The sequence below is a fragment of the Hirundo rustica genome, chromosome 14, assembly GCF_015227805.2.
Source record: "Hirundo rustica isolate bHirRus1 chromosome 14, bHirRus1.pri.v3, whole genome shotgun sequence".
NCBI lineage: Eukaryota > Metazoa > Chordata > Aves > Passeriformes > Hirundinidae > Hirundo > Hirundo rustica.
Genome location: NC_053463.1, coordinates 6,812,497 through 6,830,641, shown reverse-complemented (window position 1 = coordinate 6,830,641; position 18,145 = coordinate 6,812,497). Strand labels below are relative to the sequence as shown.

The 18,145-nt window shown below is 52.1% G+C and overlaps 1 protein-coding gene across 4 annotated transcripts in view; it reads right to left on the bottom strand.

Moving 5' to 3' along the window:
* The window catches only part of FLT4 (fms related receptor tyrosine kinase 4), a 63,223-nt gene that overhangs the window by 31,735 nt on the left and 13,343 nt on the right, over positions 1 to 18,145 (bottom strand). For all 4 annotated transcript variants that reach the window (XM_040078281.2, XM_040078279.2, XM_040078280.2 and 1 more), the window contains exons 2-4: positions 10,576 to 10,672; positions 4,570 to 4,841; positions 792 to 901 (exon numbers count right to left, since the gene is read on the bottom strand). In XM_040078281.2, coding sequence (XP_039934215.1) covers positions 792 to 901; positions 4,570 to 4,841; positions 10,576 to 10,672 — 479 coding nt within the window. The remainder of the gene's footprint in view (positions 1 to 791; positions 902 to 4,569; positions 4,842 to 10,575; positions 10,673 to 18,145) is intronic.

Here is an 18,145-nt window from a genome sequence, read left to right as displayed (position 1 = left end):
TGGGAAGAAATGATGCAGCATCACGCTGTGCTGGCCTCCTGCCCTCTCCCCGCAAGGGTTTGCCATCTAGGAATCGTGGCCTCCCCTCTACTCTGAGTAGCCACATCCTGCACCATGAGCCTCCCCATCTGCAGAGTGGTCCAGAGACTTCCAGGAATGGAAATTTCTAGAGATAGCTAAGGAAACTGATGCTGATGTCCCAAACATCAGCCCCACCGGGATGAGTGCTGACCTTGGGTAGTGTCCTTCCCGGGCAAGAGAAAGGCCCCTGGCCCCCAGAATGTCCCTGGAGGCCTTTGTACAATAGTAACACTCATCCTGGAAGGATGTATTTGCATTGTAAAAAAAAAAAAAAAAAAAAAAAAGGAAAAAAAAAAGGCAAGAGCAAACTTGATAAGAGAGATGTTTTTACTCATGAGCCCCAGGGCTGCAGCCTCTTCCCTTGTGGGGATGCTGACCACCCAGAGGGGTGTAGATCACAGAGAAGAGGCAAACAGGGAATGCTGTGGGGAAATGGGTTTAAAACAAAGTTCTGTTTTGTTTCATAGAGCTTCAGGGCAGAGAAGCAAGGTTAGCAGGAAACCCGTGGGGTCTGCCCAAGGGAACTGGACAACACAGCTTCAACCAGCAAATAAAACGAGGAAGCCAGTGGCTTGTACTTTCCATGGAAAATGTATCCCATGCATTTTCCTTTCCTGGCAGTGCCTGTCATGCTTCCACTCAGGCAATTACAAATGCAGAACAAATGCAAGACATCTCGGTCCAGAGTCTCCCAGCAGCCGAGCACTCACCGAGGTCAGTGTGACGTTAAGATCTGGGATGGACACAAGGCATGGTACCCAAGTGTTCTTTTTGCTGATGAGGAGGGTCTCTGGCTTGTTGATAAATGGCTGTTCAAAATCTGTAGAAAAGATGCAAGGAGAACAACTGCTAACAAAAAAGAAAAAAGCAGGGAAAAGGCAACAAGCAGTAGAAAAGGAGGCTTCCTGAATTTCCTTAGCATAGCACAAGCTTCACAGAGGGAGTAGTGTTGTGCTGTTCAGTCCCATCTGCCACATGTGACAGTCAGAGGAGACACCTGGAATTTGGGAATGCAAAAGCAGAATCCGGCTCCTCCGCACCAAACACGGTACCGCTGCAGCGGCACTTGTGTGCCATTTGGGCAGCGCGGGAAATGACCTCCCCTTTCCTGGAGCCCTCATGGTCTCTGCCTGAGCCCGACCCTTTGTGAAACCAGTTCGTCGTGTCCTCGGCGCCTGCCCAGCTGGTGGCTGTGTCCCTGAGCAGGGCCGGCGTGGGGCTGCTGGGGCTGCGCTGCCCTGCTGCAGCGGCCGGCAGCGCGACCTTCCCGGGCGAGGAAGTGACCATCTGCAATGGTATGCAGATGTCATCCTGCAGCCATCCCGGCCGGCAGATAAACACAGGAGCTGAGCTCTCCAGGCCTGCCACCCCACTGCCGCCCAACCGCTGCAAGCACAAATATTGACAGGAAGAGCAAAAACACCCCAAAAATAATCATTATGAAACGAGTTAGCAAGGCCAGGGATGTTACACTAAACTCTGCGCAGAGCCGGTGTAGAATCAGCAGTGACCTAGGCTGACTAAATGGGACGAAGACAAAATTGGAAGAGACAAAGAATTGTGAGGCTGCTTGGTGTCCTCAGTGGCAGATGATTTATTCTGTACTATCAGCCCCTGCCTGCCCTTTTCCACAGGGTTTTATGCCTCTCTGAATAGAGAGTGGTTCCTAGTGTCTTGAAGGCATTGTGTTGCCAGCATCCCTCCTCTGTAAATGTCCATCCAGCACATGGTCATGATTGGATTTATTCATGGAAATTGTCTTCTGGGTGAAAGGGGCTTTATAAGAAGTGATAGGTCTCCATCTGGGAGACACTGGGCTGCCTCAGAATCCTGCTAGGGGAGATTTTACAGCTTTTGGTACACTGGAGTCAGACCAAACGATCCCAGTGTCCTACATGTAGTTTTACTCACCTGTGTTTCAGCTAAATCATTGATTTCAAGTGAGTGTAGCATGAGGACATCTGTTTGCCCAGCCTGAGATTTTTTCCCTCTGATACCCAACCCCTAAAGAGACCCATCTAAAGGGACAAGTCAAAGATGAATGTGGAAATGATCCTCACTTTGGGATTTTGTTGTTCAAATCACATTGGGCCCACCCAATCCAACCCAGCGCTCCCACAGTTAAGTGCATAAACCTTTAATTTTTGATCTCTAAAGTGACTGCTTCAGTGATAGTCATTCTGCAAAAGCCTCACCTCTGTGTGAAGCACTTTTTCTACAGTGTAGGTGAAACAACCCACACTCAAGGAACTGTATTGGTCAGCTCTTAGGAACACATGGATTGCCCAGAGAGTTCTTATCTTTATTTCCTGTGGTTTTTTGCTGCCACAGGATTGTTGGCTTCTGAAATCACAGATTTGTTTCCCAGTGTGAACATGTTCCTCATTCCTCTCCTGAACCCTGGGCATGTGGAGAAGGAGGAGCTGCACAACTGCCAGAGGTGAGAGACTATGAGGTCCCCTTCAAGCTCAGATGGCAGCCAAGAACTGATTTACTGGGCTGGTCCTGCTGCCAATGAGCTTGTGATTCATGCACTAACTCCCCCCTCTGACAACATCACTAATTTCCTTAAGACTGCCTTAATGGGTCAGATGGGAATAATTTAGAATCTTCTTCATTAATACACGCTAAGCTTTATGAGATGTGGGCTGTCCATAGCCTATCCTACCCTGATGAGGCATTCTATAGTGCTATCTGTAGCTGTAATAAAATACACACCTAACCAGACACATGGGAAGGAGACATGTGTGCAGAGTTCATTTAAGAACTGAACTGCAGGTAAAATACAGAAGAACCCATTTTTACAGGCAAGCACAAATATTTTGTTCCTGGCAATTTCACCAAGCTATTAATATGAGAAATAAGCTTGATGGATAAACCTGTGGTCTGATCATCCTGTCTCCAAACATCCCCAACACTTACATCAGCTCTTCCAAGCTCTCCAGGGACAGTCTCACATTGCAGCCCAGTTCAGCAGGAACAGTCTTTATCAGAATGTTTTGAAATGGCTGTGCTTACTATATGCCTAGTTTTTCCTGACATGTCCCTTCTCCTGCCTGAAAGCCTGTCCTGTCTGGAAAGGCAGATTCTGAGGTGTTCTAGATGGTTTATAACCAGGAGAGGGGACAGCCTGATTAGACTGAGTATGAACATGTGCTGTGTAGCCATGTGCACAGCAGTGCTGCTGGCAGGATCTGTTGCACACACGCCGTTCACAGGCACCGTGAGTCCCAAGGGCCCTGACAGTGTGGGATTTATTGCCCCTAACCTGCACCATGTGCACTCTCTGGCAAACAGGAGAGGAGCTCCTGAGCTGCAGAGACGCTGGAGGTGAGAGAAAGTGGATCAGGGGGCAAAGAGACATTTTTTGGATCACAATGAAAAATAGTTCTTGCAAATGCACTCCCTGCCTGTAAGCTTGTGGGGTTGTACTCATTTTCAGTGTATCTAAGAAGCTCTCTGCCTCCACCCTGATACAACCCTCTAGAGTGCCTGAACACCCCTGTCCAACTCACAGATGTCTGAAATCCAGGCAGGCTCTGTCCTGTTTTAGGGTGGGCAGCATAGCCCATGGAAAGAGGAAGCAATTGCCCAAACAGACTTCAATTCCTCTCCAACAGCTGCCCAGCTTTTCTGATTTGACCTGCATTTTTCTCTGCATAGTTGCAGAGGCAAAATAGGCTTTGCCCTGGGACTTCTGAAAAATGCATCTTATATGTCATGACCTGCCTGGCTCATGACAACTGCACCAACTAATAAATGGGGGCGGAAAGAGAAATAGCTCAGCCAACTGTTTCCAGGGGACAGAGTTCATTTATCTTGCCGGAGCCTGCTGTGAGCAGTGGGGGAGATGACAGAGGAGAAACCCCTGGGACACAGAGATGCTGAGTACTGGCCCTGCAGCCACCCCCTAAGCTGAGGTTCCAGCCCCAGGCCTGGTGAACATCCCTCCTCTGCCAAAATGCACCTCATAACCCTGCCTGCATGGGCAGCTCCTGCACAGTGTGGAGAGGAGCATCTGGATCTGTCACTGTGGAGCAGCTCAGGCCAGCAGGTCTGGGAATAGGCTGCACATGGAGTGCTTTTACCACTCATCCTCTCCCTCTCAGTCTCAGCTTTATGAAACACTAGCACCCCTGGCCACCAGCATCTCAAGGAGCCCCCAGCTGCCTAGAAGATAACTCCTGTGCATTTTTTAGTGGTGGAGCATCTCTGAGGCCAGGCTCTCTTTGAATTCCTGCATTCCAGCCTGGCTGGAGCCATGCCCCCAGGATGGGACATAATTGAATCCCAGGCACTGCCGCCATGGACGGATATTGGTCCCCTGCACATGCAGGGAACCAGCCCTTGGCTCCCTCCCCGAGGCTGCAGCAGCCACACTCTGCCCTGGGAGGCACAACAAGATGTTTAATCCTTCTGATATTATGTTGGTGCATTAGCTGCCCTGAGGCCCCCAGCCTGCAGGTGCACACCACCGACAGCTCTTACCTCTCACAAACACGTAGGTGCTGACTGCTGTGGTGCCCTCGATTTTGGCATCAATGTACTTGTAGTAGCAGCGGTAGTAACCCGTGTCGTTGGCCTGTGCCTCTGTCAGCACCAGCACTTTGCAGTACGGCTTTGTGCCGGTCCCCTCGCAGTCTTCTTCTTGGATTGCCCGGCCGCTGCTGGGGGCTGCTGAGGCCACCAACTCAGTCTCCTCCTTCCCAGCAGGATCCACCTTGCCTCCTGGCCACGACCACTCCAAAGGGTGCTGGCCTCTAGACATGGGCAAAAAGCAGCGTTAGCTTTGGGCTGAGCATGGTGAACACGATGGTGGTTTTATTGCTCTGTGTGACTCTGTGCACGCCTGCACGTGGCCCAGCCAGGCACCATCTGCGGCTGAGGCATGGAGGAACGGCCATACTCCAAGGGAAAAAACATGCACAAGGAAGTGGCAACCAGATTCCTTAAGTGCTGGGTAAGCAAAGGCTCATCCCCTTCCCCAGGCCACCTCTCTGGCCCTGATAAGCTGTAAGGTATCAGCCCATTCACAAGCAGACCCCTCTGTCCCATGGCACTGTACTACTGAATGCCAGGACAGGGAAACACACAGGGCTCTGAGGGAAAGGTTCCATTTATTTTCTATTCCCTCTCATTATTAAAAGGGTCCAGAGCTATTAGGGAAACACATGGATGTGATGATTTCCCTTGGCTCAGTGTAGCTGCTGGCTGTGGCTCATTGTGTGATGAATGGAGTGGGAAGAAGAATGGGGGAAGGAGAGCAGACTGGAAAGAAAGCAAGAAAGAGAAAAGCAGGAGGGAGTCTGGGATAAAAGACAGCAAGGGGAAAACAAGAGGAGGCTCAGCTGACTGCCTTCTGGCCAGCTGCCAGCTGTTTCCTTCCCCGTTGCTGTGGGAGGGGGTTCCCTGTGCTCTGCAGATCACCCCGCAGCCCCTCAAAACCCCAGCTGGCCTGGAGCTGCTGCACCTTCCCACCTCTGCAGAGACACTGGGCTGCAGACACCTCTGTGATGGCATGACCACAAAGCCTGTTCACAAGCAGCCCAAAGACAGACAGAAAAGTCCAGGAACTCAAGAAACCCCCAGACAGAATGTGCACGTGTGTGTTTATATATAGCTGAGGATCTCCAGAGCGGGAGCTTGCATGTGCGCACACGTGCCACCATAGCTTGTTATAACTTCACTTGTTTACTACAAACAAAACAAGCTTTTATTCCACACTGGAAGTTTCCTTCTGTGAAATCAGAGCCCCTTTCAGAGGAAGGCCTAGCCCCCACTTGAAAGCTTGCCAAATAGCTGAAAGTCACTTAAGTATGTGCAGAAAAAGAGAAACGGGGAGGAAAAAAGAAGCCGTCGTAAGAGACAGCTGTGGGGTAAAAATGGCCTTTTGTCAGCACCATTGGCTCGATGAGGGGAAACTGGGTTCATCTATTATGCAAGTTGGGAATAGACATGTTGGCACATGCAGCTCCTCTGCCCGGGCAGCTCTGTGGGCAGATGCTTTTAAGCACAGGCAGACTGTGACCATCACCAGACAGCAAGGGACAGCAAGGAGGAAGCGAGATAAGGTGCCATTGGAAGGCACAATGGCTCCGACACGAGGACAGGATTTCTGTCCAAGTATGGGGGAAAGACCTGCCCCTTTGTGTTTGTCTTCAGCAGCTGATTTATCTTCCTGCAGGCTTTGCCCTCTTCCAGCTCACTGCAGATGAGGTTAGAGAGAGTGTGCTGCACTCTTCCCGTGTGGCCAAGCACAAGGGCTCTGGAGGCAGTGGTGAGTCCTTGGGACAGTCACACAGCCTCTCTTACCCAGCTCAAACTTCTGCTTGCACTAAAATCGCCATCAGTGCCTGAGGCAGGACTGCAAGTACAGCTCTGGCAGCTAGTGTTCATGAAGGAGAGACAAGCTTCTCCCAAGTACCAGAGTCTCACAAACACTTCAATAAAAATAAGACCTGAATTTTGAGTTTTTCCCATCCTATTCACGCACATGGAAAATAACAGTGAAACTGATCACTAAAGCAGGCACACCTGCTGGCCTCTGCCATAGCTGTTGCTGCTGTGTCCACAGCCCCACTGCACTGGCTCAGACCATGGGGCTGTCCCCGCTTTCAGCTCAGAGCTGAGAGCATTTTTGGCACTCCACTTGGAAGAGGGTAATTATAAAAGTCTCCAGTGTTTCCGCTTTCTGTTTGTTTACCTACTGGGATTTTCACACATTATCAGATCCACTTGTTTCATTAACCATCAAGGCCTGCAGTAGCTGAGTGACACATATTTATCTAAACATGGATGGGCCAGCGCACACACAGACATGGCGACCAGCCCATGGGCAGCTCAGCCAGGCATTCCTTATAGATGTGCTTTCATTTCCTTTCATATGTCCACAGGCCTGGTGGGGACACAGGAGGTGTGGGCATTACTGTGAGTCCAAGTTAGTGCCGCTGGTGTGTTAAGAGGACCAGAAGAAGGAAGGAATGAGGACAGGTCAGGCTCACGTGGATTTATTTCTGAATCTACCCTCTGCGTGTGGAGAAGGGTCCAAGGAGCAGTTTTGGATAGTTCCCTCTCTCCTATCTGTCACCTTCCAAGATTTATTCCCAAGTTGTTTTCTTTCAGCTCGGTGATAATGTGCCTCTTGGCAATGGAGCCTGCTGGTGCCAGCTGGAAAAAAATGTGCTGTAGTCTTCTCCATAGCTGTTTTCCTCAATCTTTTCAGGACAGATGCTCTTCAAGGGAGATGTTGCAATTGGCACCCCTCTTCTTCAATCCTCTTTGAAACTCCCACGCATGGTATGATGGGCAAAGCTGGTTGTGGCTTTGAGGCTTAGCTGTGATAAACCTTATTCCCCCCAGCACCACGGACGATGTTCACAGCAGCCACACACGTAGGAGAGAGCAGCAGGTGTTGTGTGTTCCTGGACACCACTCTGGAGCAGTGGTTGTGGAGCTTCACATTATCCTCAGCCTCCTTCAGCCATGCCACAGTGCTCATTTCCTCCACGGGAGCCAAGAGGGCTCAGGGGTCAAATATTTCCTCTCTGCCACAGATGGGTTTGCACATCTGTGGGTCAGCTCTGGTAAGAGGGCACTGGGAAGCAAAGGACATCCTTGTCCTTCTTCTTCTTGGTTTACTCCCCAGCTGTGTGCCCAGCACCTGCAGGATGGGATGGGATGGGATGGGATGGGATGGGATGGGATGGGATGGGATGGGATGGGATGGGATGGGATGGGATGGCACAGCCAAGACCAAGTTGATCCCTCCATTGGTTTCTGCTGTAGTGCAGCTGGCTCCTGTGGGATTTGCTCCAATGGTTATGAGCTGGAACAGCACAAGCTCTCTACTTTCCCCCCACACAGGCTGCTGAGGGCATGAATGCAGAGATTGACAATATTCTTTCCTTCCTTCTAGGAATGGGAGCTAATAAAAGCTGCACTGTCCATTTGGGCATCAGTCCCTTCCCCCTGTTCTGCCACATGCTTGGATCAAAACATCCCTGGGGCTCTCAGCCAGCCCCAGCATAACCTCTATTTTGGGGAATGTTCCTGCACTGGTCCCCTGCTCTGTCTGGGCCTCTCAAGGGTGCTTTGTGCTGGGTGACAAGGGAACAGGACTGCATGTGATGGCATTTGCAAAAGCAGAACCCCAGCATCTGGTGGCTCCTTGTGTGTGAGCTGTGCCTTTGGATATCTGTTAAGCATGCCCAGCTGCAGAGGCATTGCTTATCCCATGGCCTGGCACAGACTCTGGGCACTGATGAGGCGTGGTGGGCTGTGGAGCAGGAGCGGGGCTGCAGAGCTGTGGATGCCTGAGATCCAGGCTGCTGCAAGGGAGCCTGAGAGCACAGTTGGCTGCAGGACTCTCACGCTCAGTGGGTGAAGCTTGAAAGGTCTCCAGGGAGTCTCACACGGGGGTTTTGAGCTCATCTTTCTGTTGAAGCACTGCTTCGAGCAAGCCTGTACTCCTGGCTCCAGGGCAGCTTGAAGAGCAGCCAGAGGACATTGCTCTCAAGGGAAGACCAGGGTCAAACTGAAGTCACCTCCAACACGATGTTCAGCAGGAAATCCCTGGATCCTGGATTTGGTTTTGTATTTTTTTCTGCCCTACCCTGCCCCATCACCCTCTCCTTTGCCTGTTCTCTTGGTGGTCTGCATGTTTTTCCCTTCAGCTCCCATTAACACAAGCCAGGTCTTCCCAGGGTGGGCCATGGTCCAGAGAAGAGGTTGGAGAAGCAGCTGGCTGTAATTAGAGATCCCGGGACCAGGAAAGATTTACTCTTCATTCAAATGAAGTGAGTGTCCAGCAGTCAAAGTCCCCTCCTCAAGACAAACAAACACAGGACTGAGAGCTCAGAAGGAAAAGGGGATGCTCTGAGCCTTGCAGGAGATACTGAGACTTATCTATCTGCAGATGGTGTGAGGGACACTGCACAGCCCCAAGGAACACAGCTGGGACAGCAGGATACAGAAGCAAGGAGCAGCCGAAGAGCAATATGGGCAGAGGGTACATGGGTTGTAGTGCTGTTTGCAGATGGTCCTGTGCTCTTTGGCTGTTCAGTCTTTCACAGCTGCAGAAGACACTTTCTTTTACCACACCTCTAACTTCAGTGTGTCCTTTAACCCTGGCTCGATCTATAGACAACAGTCTTGAAAGTGCTTTCCATGTCCCTTTCTGGGCCCCTGTTGAGAAAGGGTCTGCCTTGATTCTAAGCTCATTCAGAATATTCTCACAGAATATCCTCACCTCTTCCAAGGTTTTAATAGAGGGTGTCAGTTCCCACATCCCTCTGTGGAGAAAAGTACCCCGGCAGAGCACTGGAATCCCCAAACTCCCTTCTCTTCCTCCAATGCACACATTTCCTACATCTCAGCACACATGATGGCTCTTCATGTCACTGGATGAAAACAAGCCCACAACCACTCATCTTCCCAGACTGAGTGAAATCAGTTCAGTAATTAATATCAACAAGCTTTCCTCTGTCCTTCTCCCTTGGTTATGAACTGATTCACAAAGGAAAAGCAATGCCATCTGTTCCAGGAAAAGTTAAATATGTTTGTGACAAGACACGAACACAATGCCAGCCAAGTGTTTGCAGTAATTGCTCTGTGGTTATATATAACACTGAGAAACACCCATTTGAGGCCCATGCTGAATTTAGATCCCCATTGGACCCAGCATTCAGACCCCAAGCATGGATCTGTTTTCAGCTGCTGAAGGGAAACTCCAGGAAAATTGACCTTGGACAATTCTCCCACTTGTTTATGGTTTGTCTGTTTTTTGTTGGTTTAGTTTGGGTTTTTTTTGTTTTTTCTGCTTTCTGAGACAGGAGGCAGTCCAGAAAACAGCCAAGTGTGCCAGCCTAGATAAATCAGTTCAGACACACCACCTTCTCAGAACCACAGTGTACAAAACAACCAGAGATTCTCCGGCTCCTCTCACAGTTATTCACCTGGCCTGGCTGGGGATTTTTTTCCACCCACATATATAAAGAGAGAGCATTAAATCTCATCTTCCTAGAAAAGCTGGAGGCCTCTCATAGCCACTACTAAGTGCAGCCTTGCCTTCTTCCATGGATATTTCTCAGTATCCCCCAAATTTCCCACTAGATTTAGAAACCAGAACTTCAGTCTCAGTGGCCCCAATGAAGTGAGAATAAATAACGTCAGAGAAAGACAAGGAGAGTCAGGAAGACCAGTTTCCCTGAAGAGCTTACAACAAAGCTATCAAATCACACAAAATGTTTCTCTATCTTTCTTCTTCTCTGAAAGACTACGGCAGAGGTTATCACTGAATCCTCTGAGACATCTTTTGCTTCTTTTTCAATTAATTAGATGGATTCACACTTGGGAGATGTGGAAGATTTGTAGTCAGACATGCTAATTTGCAGGAGTACTGCAGCCACGGTGTCCCTAGTGGGCTCTCCTTGCCTGGTCCTCCAACACTCACCAGGTAAGAGGAGTCTAGACAGAGCCACACTTGCTGGTGCCTACCTGCAGGTGATGGTCAGCGTGTCCTTGGCGTTGATGACGTGCTCCTCCTCGGTGATGCTCAGAGTAGGAGGGGTCATAGAATAGCTGCTCACCAGATCTGTGGAGAGAAGGGAGAGAAGGGATGATGCAGGGATCCACAAGGCTGGGTCCAGAGCTGTGGGCAGCAGCTATCCTGGTGCCATGAGCCCAGAGAGGGGCAAAGGCTCTTGAAGGGAACATTTTGAGGTCTGCTCCTACAAGGTAGTTAATGCTGGCTCAGTGGGACACAAGAGGTTTGCCTGCAGCCCTCCTGGCTCCAGTGAGCAGCTTTTCAGCTCTTGGGCCAGGGCCAGACAGCCCCTGGGTTCTGATAGGCAGCTTAGCACGGATGAGGGCCAGAGAAAGAATGGAAGACCAGAAATCAGGGAATTCAACTGTGGCCGTTCCTCACCAGGTGAATGATATTGGGCTTTCTTGGACTAGGGCTTGGAAATGATCCCCTCTGCTAACCAGAAGGAGGCTGGCAGGAGATTTTTCCATACACATGCACCTTTCTGTAATCAAGGGGACAAATCAGGGATGCTCAAATACCACAAAAGTATTTCTACTGAGATGCTCTCCGGAGGCATTCATGGAATGCCCTTCTCCTGTGGCACACTTTCAGGTACAGTCACCTGACTAGGACCAACCTTTTGAATTTCAGCAGCCTCCTTCCCTCTACCACCGGACAGGCATTCCAGGAGTGAAATTATCCAGGCTCAGGGACAGGCAGTTAAACATTATCATGTTCTTCTTCCAGGTTTTTTCAGGGAGAGTCCCACTTTTTGTGTGTTTGCATCTCTGGCATGCCAGACACGCACCCTAAGTGAGCTCCTCATGGACAAAATATCTCGAAGTACCGGTTACCTTCAGAGACTACTGTTGTTTTTCATCAGCACAGTGTTGCCAACTGTCATTACTTCATGATCTTTATCTTAAAACTCCAGCTTCTGGAGATGTGAGATAATTCAAAAGAAGTCTTGTTGACTGCAAAAACAAGCAAACTAGCCAGAAATAGAGAGGGGGGAAAATGTTATGGAATGTGAGCCTGTGACTCAGGTAGGTGCTAAATGCCAAGGAAGAAAAGAATGCAAAAATATGCAGCTAGCTTGACTTTCTACAAAAACATGAGCTTTTTTGCAACTGTGTTCTGTGTATGTCTGTTCCCTTCCCTCGTAACATTCAAACCGAGGTATCAGAGAGATCTGGCAGGGTTGGAGAGGTCTCAAGGATGTGGTGTTTCCACGTGTTTCACAAGCAGCAGTAACACCTTTCCTCCAAAACTGTGACCTGAGGACTACAGGTCGAGAGCCTCAGGATGAGAGGAAATGGTCTTAGGTTGCACCAGGGGAGGTTAACATTGGCTATTAGGAAAAATATCTACTCTGAAAAGGTGGTCAGTCATTGGAACAGGCTTCCCAGGGTAGTGGTAGAGCCACCATCCCTGGAAGTGTTCAAAACACGTGTGGATGTGGCACCTGGGGACATGATTTAGTGGTGAACACTGTGGTTACTGTGGTTACTGGGTTAATGGCTGCACTTGACGGTCTCAGAAGTCTTTTCCAACTCTAATCACCCAATGACACCAGGAATGTTTCTCTGTGGGGAACCCTGACCCAGAAGACAACAAATGGCCACACAGGGGTGGCACGGGGATCCAATCCAGGCCGGTGGAGAAGCCGCCGCGCCGAGGCCCCACCGCCACGGGGAGAGGCTGCTGAGGGGGACACGGCGGTGAGGGACGTGCGGAGCGGCACCGCCAGCACTGCCAGGCCTCGTTCTCCCCAATTGTTCTCCACTTCCTTCCCGCCTGCGCGCGGCTCTGAGGTGCTGTCCCCACGGCTGCCCCCATGGCAACAGCGGGGTGACAGCCACATCCCCCCGCCATCTCCCGCCTCCCCTCCGCTTGCCCTCATGAAGGAGCGTCAGCCTCGGGCAGTCCTGGCCCACCTGCTGTGTGCGTGTCCCACGGCCTGTCCTGCACACACCTCTCCCTCAACAACAGCAGCAGCTATCACTTGTCACTCAGCACGGTGTCACTGTGGTCCCCGGGGCTGCGTGGTGCTGGGCCCCCAAGGAGGACACCCCACCCTGCGCCTCCAACCTCCCGTTCCCCAAAGGAGGGAACGTCAGATGTCACGAAGAAAAAATGTGCCCCGGGGCTGTGAAAATAAATGACCGCATTTTTTGCAAAATCCCTTCAAAATGTAGCGGGGTTTATTAAAAAAAAAGGAGGCGGGGGAAGGAATCTGTCTGCTAAGCTGCGTTTCCTATTAATGCCGGACACGCTTATCCCAGTGCAAACACTGCTCTCCAGATGGCCACAGCTTCCCTGTCCATCGTCCCAGGGAGCAGCTGGGGGTGCCTGCCACCCCCACAGCGCTCAGCCCAAAATGCAGGAGATCATGGCTTGCATGGGGCCAGCTGGGGACAGCAAACCCTCTCATCCTGTCTATGCTCTGGGGCAGCAAGCAGAAAGGTAATCCCCAAAACCCTGGCACAGCCAGCGCCAGGGCTGGCTGCAACAGGCACTGAATTAGGTCGTAAAACTGGCACGGGCCCTCTGCTTGAACCACTAAATAAGTGCCAAGGCGGCAGAAGTCTCTTGGCTAACGCTGTGCCCCACCACTGGGGCTGGGGGGAGCAGGAGGGCGGCAGAAAGAACCCCCTGCCTCCCTTCACGTGCTGCCTGGTGACCTGTTAGCAAACAACACCAGGGGGTGGAGGGGAAGAAAGGAAAAGTACGATCTGTGCAGGTTGGGGCTGTGGGATTCCTGCAGATGCATCCTGTCCATGGCCCTCCGTGAGTACAACAGGAAAAGGAACCACTGCTCACTCCGAAAGCACCGTGGCGCGGGGCTGGGGACACTCCTGCTGCTGGCAGCACTGCTGGGCCAGCTCTCGTGGCCATCCAGCCTCTTCACCAGCCCTGGATTGCTGGAAACATTAGGGACTCCCTGCACTGGCTCACGCTGCGGACCCACTACTCTCACTGACACCCCACACTAAGCCTGGCATCTTGGGATGCTGATGCCCAGAGCTACCCATGGCATCCAGGACAGGCAAAGGGATGCACAGACCCATTCCCAGCCTGCAAAATCATCTTCAAAGCCATCAGCTTTCCCTGCAAAAATTCTCTATCGCTCTGTGCTTGCCAGATGGATCCACCCCATTGCTGGCCTTGCCCTTTCCCTCCCCGAGGGAGCGTGTGCCCTGCCATGGCTCTCTCCTGCATTTCACTCTCTCCAGCACTGAACTTGGTGCTGGGTTTGGCCATTAAATCTCTGCTATCCGACACACAGATGGTTTGTGTCTCTGGCAAATCCCAGGGTGCGAGGGAGATGTCTCCAGAGCATGGAGTGTCTCCTCTCCTCTGAGTCCCTCCTTCTCCACCTCCAACCCCTGTGATGCTTTATCTCCTCAGCCCTCCAAGTAGCTCCTGCTTTCTTCTACACACCCAATTGTGCCCTTGCACAGGGAGAGCATTAATGTAATTAAAAAGGCATGCAGCAGCTCTGGCTTTGTTTTTTCAAGATGGTTGCAGCTTTTTTCAAACAAGCTGGCAGCAGGATATTAAAATAAACAGAGGGGGATTGATGGGATGTGGCGAGAGGAAGCAGGATCCCACAGCCAGTCGCACCTTGTCTATTTCCAGAGAAACGCGTTTCCCAGCAGTTTTCCTTGCCTTGATCTTGCAGCATGTGGCTCTGAAAGAGGCCAGGCTGCACTGAGGGCCTTCTTATCACTGGTGGCTGCCTCATTTTCAGGCCCCTCTACCTCTTTCTGCTCCCTGACACCACTCCTGATCTCAGTTGCATCCTGCATCCAGGGCTCTCCCTGCCTCGTGGGCAAGCCACGTTCACCCTGTAAAGTGCTGTCCACCCCAGGGCATCTCACAGCCCAGCCTCATCTCTCCATCCTTGGGCATGTGGGAAAGCCCCGCACGGGGCCTGGTTTGGTGTTGCGATGGCTGCAGATGCTTTATCCTGCACCGTGGCATCAGTGCCAGAGCCAGCCCTGCCACAGCGTGCCATGGCTTTGGGAACAGGGCAAAGGCTGTGTGTGGGACAAGGTATAGCATGGTATGGTATGGTATGGTATGGTATGGTATGGTATGGTATGGTATGGTATGGTATGGTATGGTATGGCACGACACAGCTCCTGCTCTCCGTCTGCTCCCACTCACAGGAAGCCCTGCACCGGATCCTCCCCCAGGCCCCCCACACCACCTCAGCCCCTCTCTGCTTCCCCTTCCCTCCCTCTCTGCTGAGCTGGCCCTGCTGACTGATTAACGGGGCTCCTTTCCGGAGAGGGATTTTGTTCACACTCTGTCCTTCTCGCTGACTTCCTTCCCCGGCGCTGGGCTGGATCTCTCTGGTCACAGCCATCACATGTCCCCAGCTAACCGGCCCAGCTCACATTCCTGCCACCACACCTTGGAGTCCTGTCACAAGAGCTACAAATACACAAAGCAAAGCTGGTCCAGGTGAGGCATGTCTCCCTGCACCTTGCATACCCAGCCTAGCCTGCCCACCCTGGTGCTGTACTGGGGCAAAAGATAGGCTGGCAGAGAAAAAAGGGTGTCCTTTCCCCCAGCAAAGCTCCCCTGACCCTGCTATCGCCCCACCTCTACTTCGCTGTTTTCAGACAAAAATTCCCAGTCAATGAGCATTTGTCCAACAAAGCAATGCAGGAACTCAAGATCTGGATACTTTCTAAAAAGGAAAATTCTGTTTGCACCAGACACTATGTGAGCAAAGCTCTGCTCCTGAACAGCCAGCAATAAAATTCTGGTACTCTCTGGCCAAGAGGGACTATTCAAAAGAGCAGCGGTAGCTACCACTGGGTCAGAAAGAGGAGAAGTTTGCTCTGCTCTTTCTGCAGACTTCTTCTCCTGCTTTCCAGGCTGGACTTGTCTGAATTAGCAGCATTTTCTGGCAAAACTGCACGTGCCCCACAGGAACTAACTCCGGTACCTCAGGTGCCATTTCCCCCCTGGGCTCCAGTTACAATTCCCCACCTGCCCTGTGCTGGTATAACTCAATGCCCTCATGCTGGAGGACCTGTGGTTGCCCACAGACATGTGGGAAGTCCACGTGCTGGTGGCAGAGCCAGGCCAAATTCCCACCTACAGGGCTGAAGTTCCCCCGTAGAGCAACTTGTTCCCATGCACGGGGCAAGAATCCAACTGTGGGTTGGAGCGGCAAAGCGTGAGCGTCACGTCACACAAGGAGCAGGCAGCTGGCAGAGCAGCAGGGGAAATTTGAAGTAGGGCTGTCAACTCCTCCTCTTCCTCCTCCCAGTGCTCTCCAGCAGGGAGGAAGGCTTGTTTTGCAGAGAGGTGAGATATCACACGAGGCTGAGAAATAAACGTCAGGCTCCAGCCGATGGAGGGATGAAACACCAGGTGTCTTCTCTCCAGTCTCACAGTGGGCAGAGTGAGCCCCAAACCATGGTGGAAACTGGCACCAAAATAGAGCAGATTCTGCCCAGCAGCCTGTGCCCAAGGACTGCCAGGGCAGCGTAACAGCCACTCAGGCCCACAGTGAAGCTGGGAGGAAAACAGAGATGGAAAGAGGCTAATGAGCAAGCAATGAATAAATGAAAAAGATAATGATAGAAAACTGAAAATCACCCCCAAAACTACGCATGTGCACAAGGGAAAACAGAGCAGACCCCTTCTTTTATGGGTTCATGGAAGATGTTCCCTGTTCCATAAGTCAGGGTTGACCCTCAGTTCAGACCTGCCTCAGAAGGGTTAAACAGTGATGGATCTCCAGTGATGCCAGGTGAGGACGAAGGACACGTGTCCAGACAGGGCATTTGGGGACTGAAGGAACAGGGCTCTCCTCCTGCAACCAGGGGGGACCCCAGCCAAAGCATCCCCCAGCCTGGCAGCCAAGTGGGGAGTGGGGTGGCATGGGCAGAGACATAAGCAGCACATTACACAGTATGTGTGACATCAGTATGGTCACAACACAAATGGAAGCCAGAGCAGCAGCAGCCTGAGGCTGGGCATTCCACGCTGCTTTCCCAGCCCCTAGCACTCCACAGCTGCACATCCAGTGCCTGTGGCTCTGGCCAAACTGGCCTCAGTCAAAAAAGCTGCTTGGCCTCAGAGCATGCACCCCAACAGGTCTCTTTAGGCTCTCCTGGCTGATAAACTTTAATTAACTGGTTCTTTTCTGGTTTCTCATAACCAACTGCCTGATGGGTAATCAGGCAAAAAAAGGCACAAGCTCCTTGGGCTCCTTCAATGTTTCATCTTCCAAGCTGGGAGTCCATCCAGGAAGAGAAACAGAGCAGCTCAAAAGCAGAAGTCACTTTCAAGCGAGGTGGGCTGTCCTGAGGAGCAAAGTTACCCGTGCATCCCTGGGCCCTTGGTGCCTTCAAGGCAGGGATTTATATCAGGGTATTTCCGAGCCAGCTGCCCTGGGCAGCAAAGCACGGCTATGCCCAGTGCCTGACCACGCTCTCACCTGTTTTTGGGACTCTGCTCTGCCCCAGGGTCCCGCCACCACGTCATCCCAAAGCACCCCAAAGCGGGGTCAGCGAGCGCCTGTCTGGGAGTGTTTATCTGTCTGCCGTTCTCCCTTGGCAGGAAGCACTATCTCACCATCGCCCTGCTCGCTCCAGCCCGGTTTCCTGCTCCATCCTGCCAGGTTTACCCTGCTTTTTCCTCCTCCCCTCCCCCTGCCCCACGGCCGTCAGGCCATGTTTGCATTTCTGTCTCCTGCCGTCTTTCCTCTCCCTGCCCGTGCCCCCCCGCGCTCGCTCCCTGCTCCATCCTCCCCGAGAGGCTCCGTCCCGAGCCAAAGTTAGCCCGTGTCAGGTAGCCACATGTCCGGCCGGGGGCAGCGGGTCAGCCGGGGCCACCCTGCAGACCTCCTCCAGGATCTCTGCTGTCAGCAGCCTCCCCGGGCCCCAGGGGAGCGCCTGTTTGCTGCCCTCGCTCCAGCGAGGGATGCTCCGGCACATCAGAGGGCTGCTCTCCCCTCGGCGGCCGCCGGCCCGCCCTTTCTGCTGCGGGCCAGGGCTGGCCAGACGCTGCTTTGTTTGGTCCTCCATTCCCCGGATCGCTCCGCGTTTGTTGGCCGCCCGCTCCTGCCCTGAGAATCCTTTTCCTGCCTTTGAGATAGAGGATGCTCGAGCCATCTGTGTGTTTTATTTCCTTGTAGAAACTAACAAGCCAAGGATTGCTTCCTCTCCCTGACATTTCAGAGGGCAGCTCCAGCTCAGCGGGATGCGCAGGGAGGGGAGGGAGAGCCCAGCGCCTTCAGACAGGAACAGGACCTATTCTGTCCACAGGATTCACTCCTTAAGGGGCAGAAATCCTCAGATCCAAATGCCAGTGGCAGCTCCCGCTCTGCCACCGCCGTGGCTCTGCAGGAGTCCTGGGCGAGCCGCCCTGCTCAGCATACATAACCACCTCTCTTCCAGTGGCCCCTATTAACTGCACGGCTAAACCCTTGCAAAACTCAATTAAAATTATCCTCCCACATCTTAAGGACTGTCATGTTGCTTCTCTTCCTATTTTAATTTACTTTTTTCA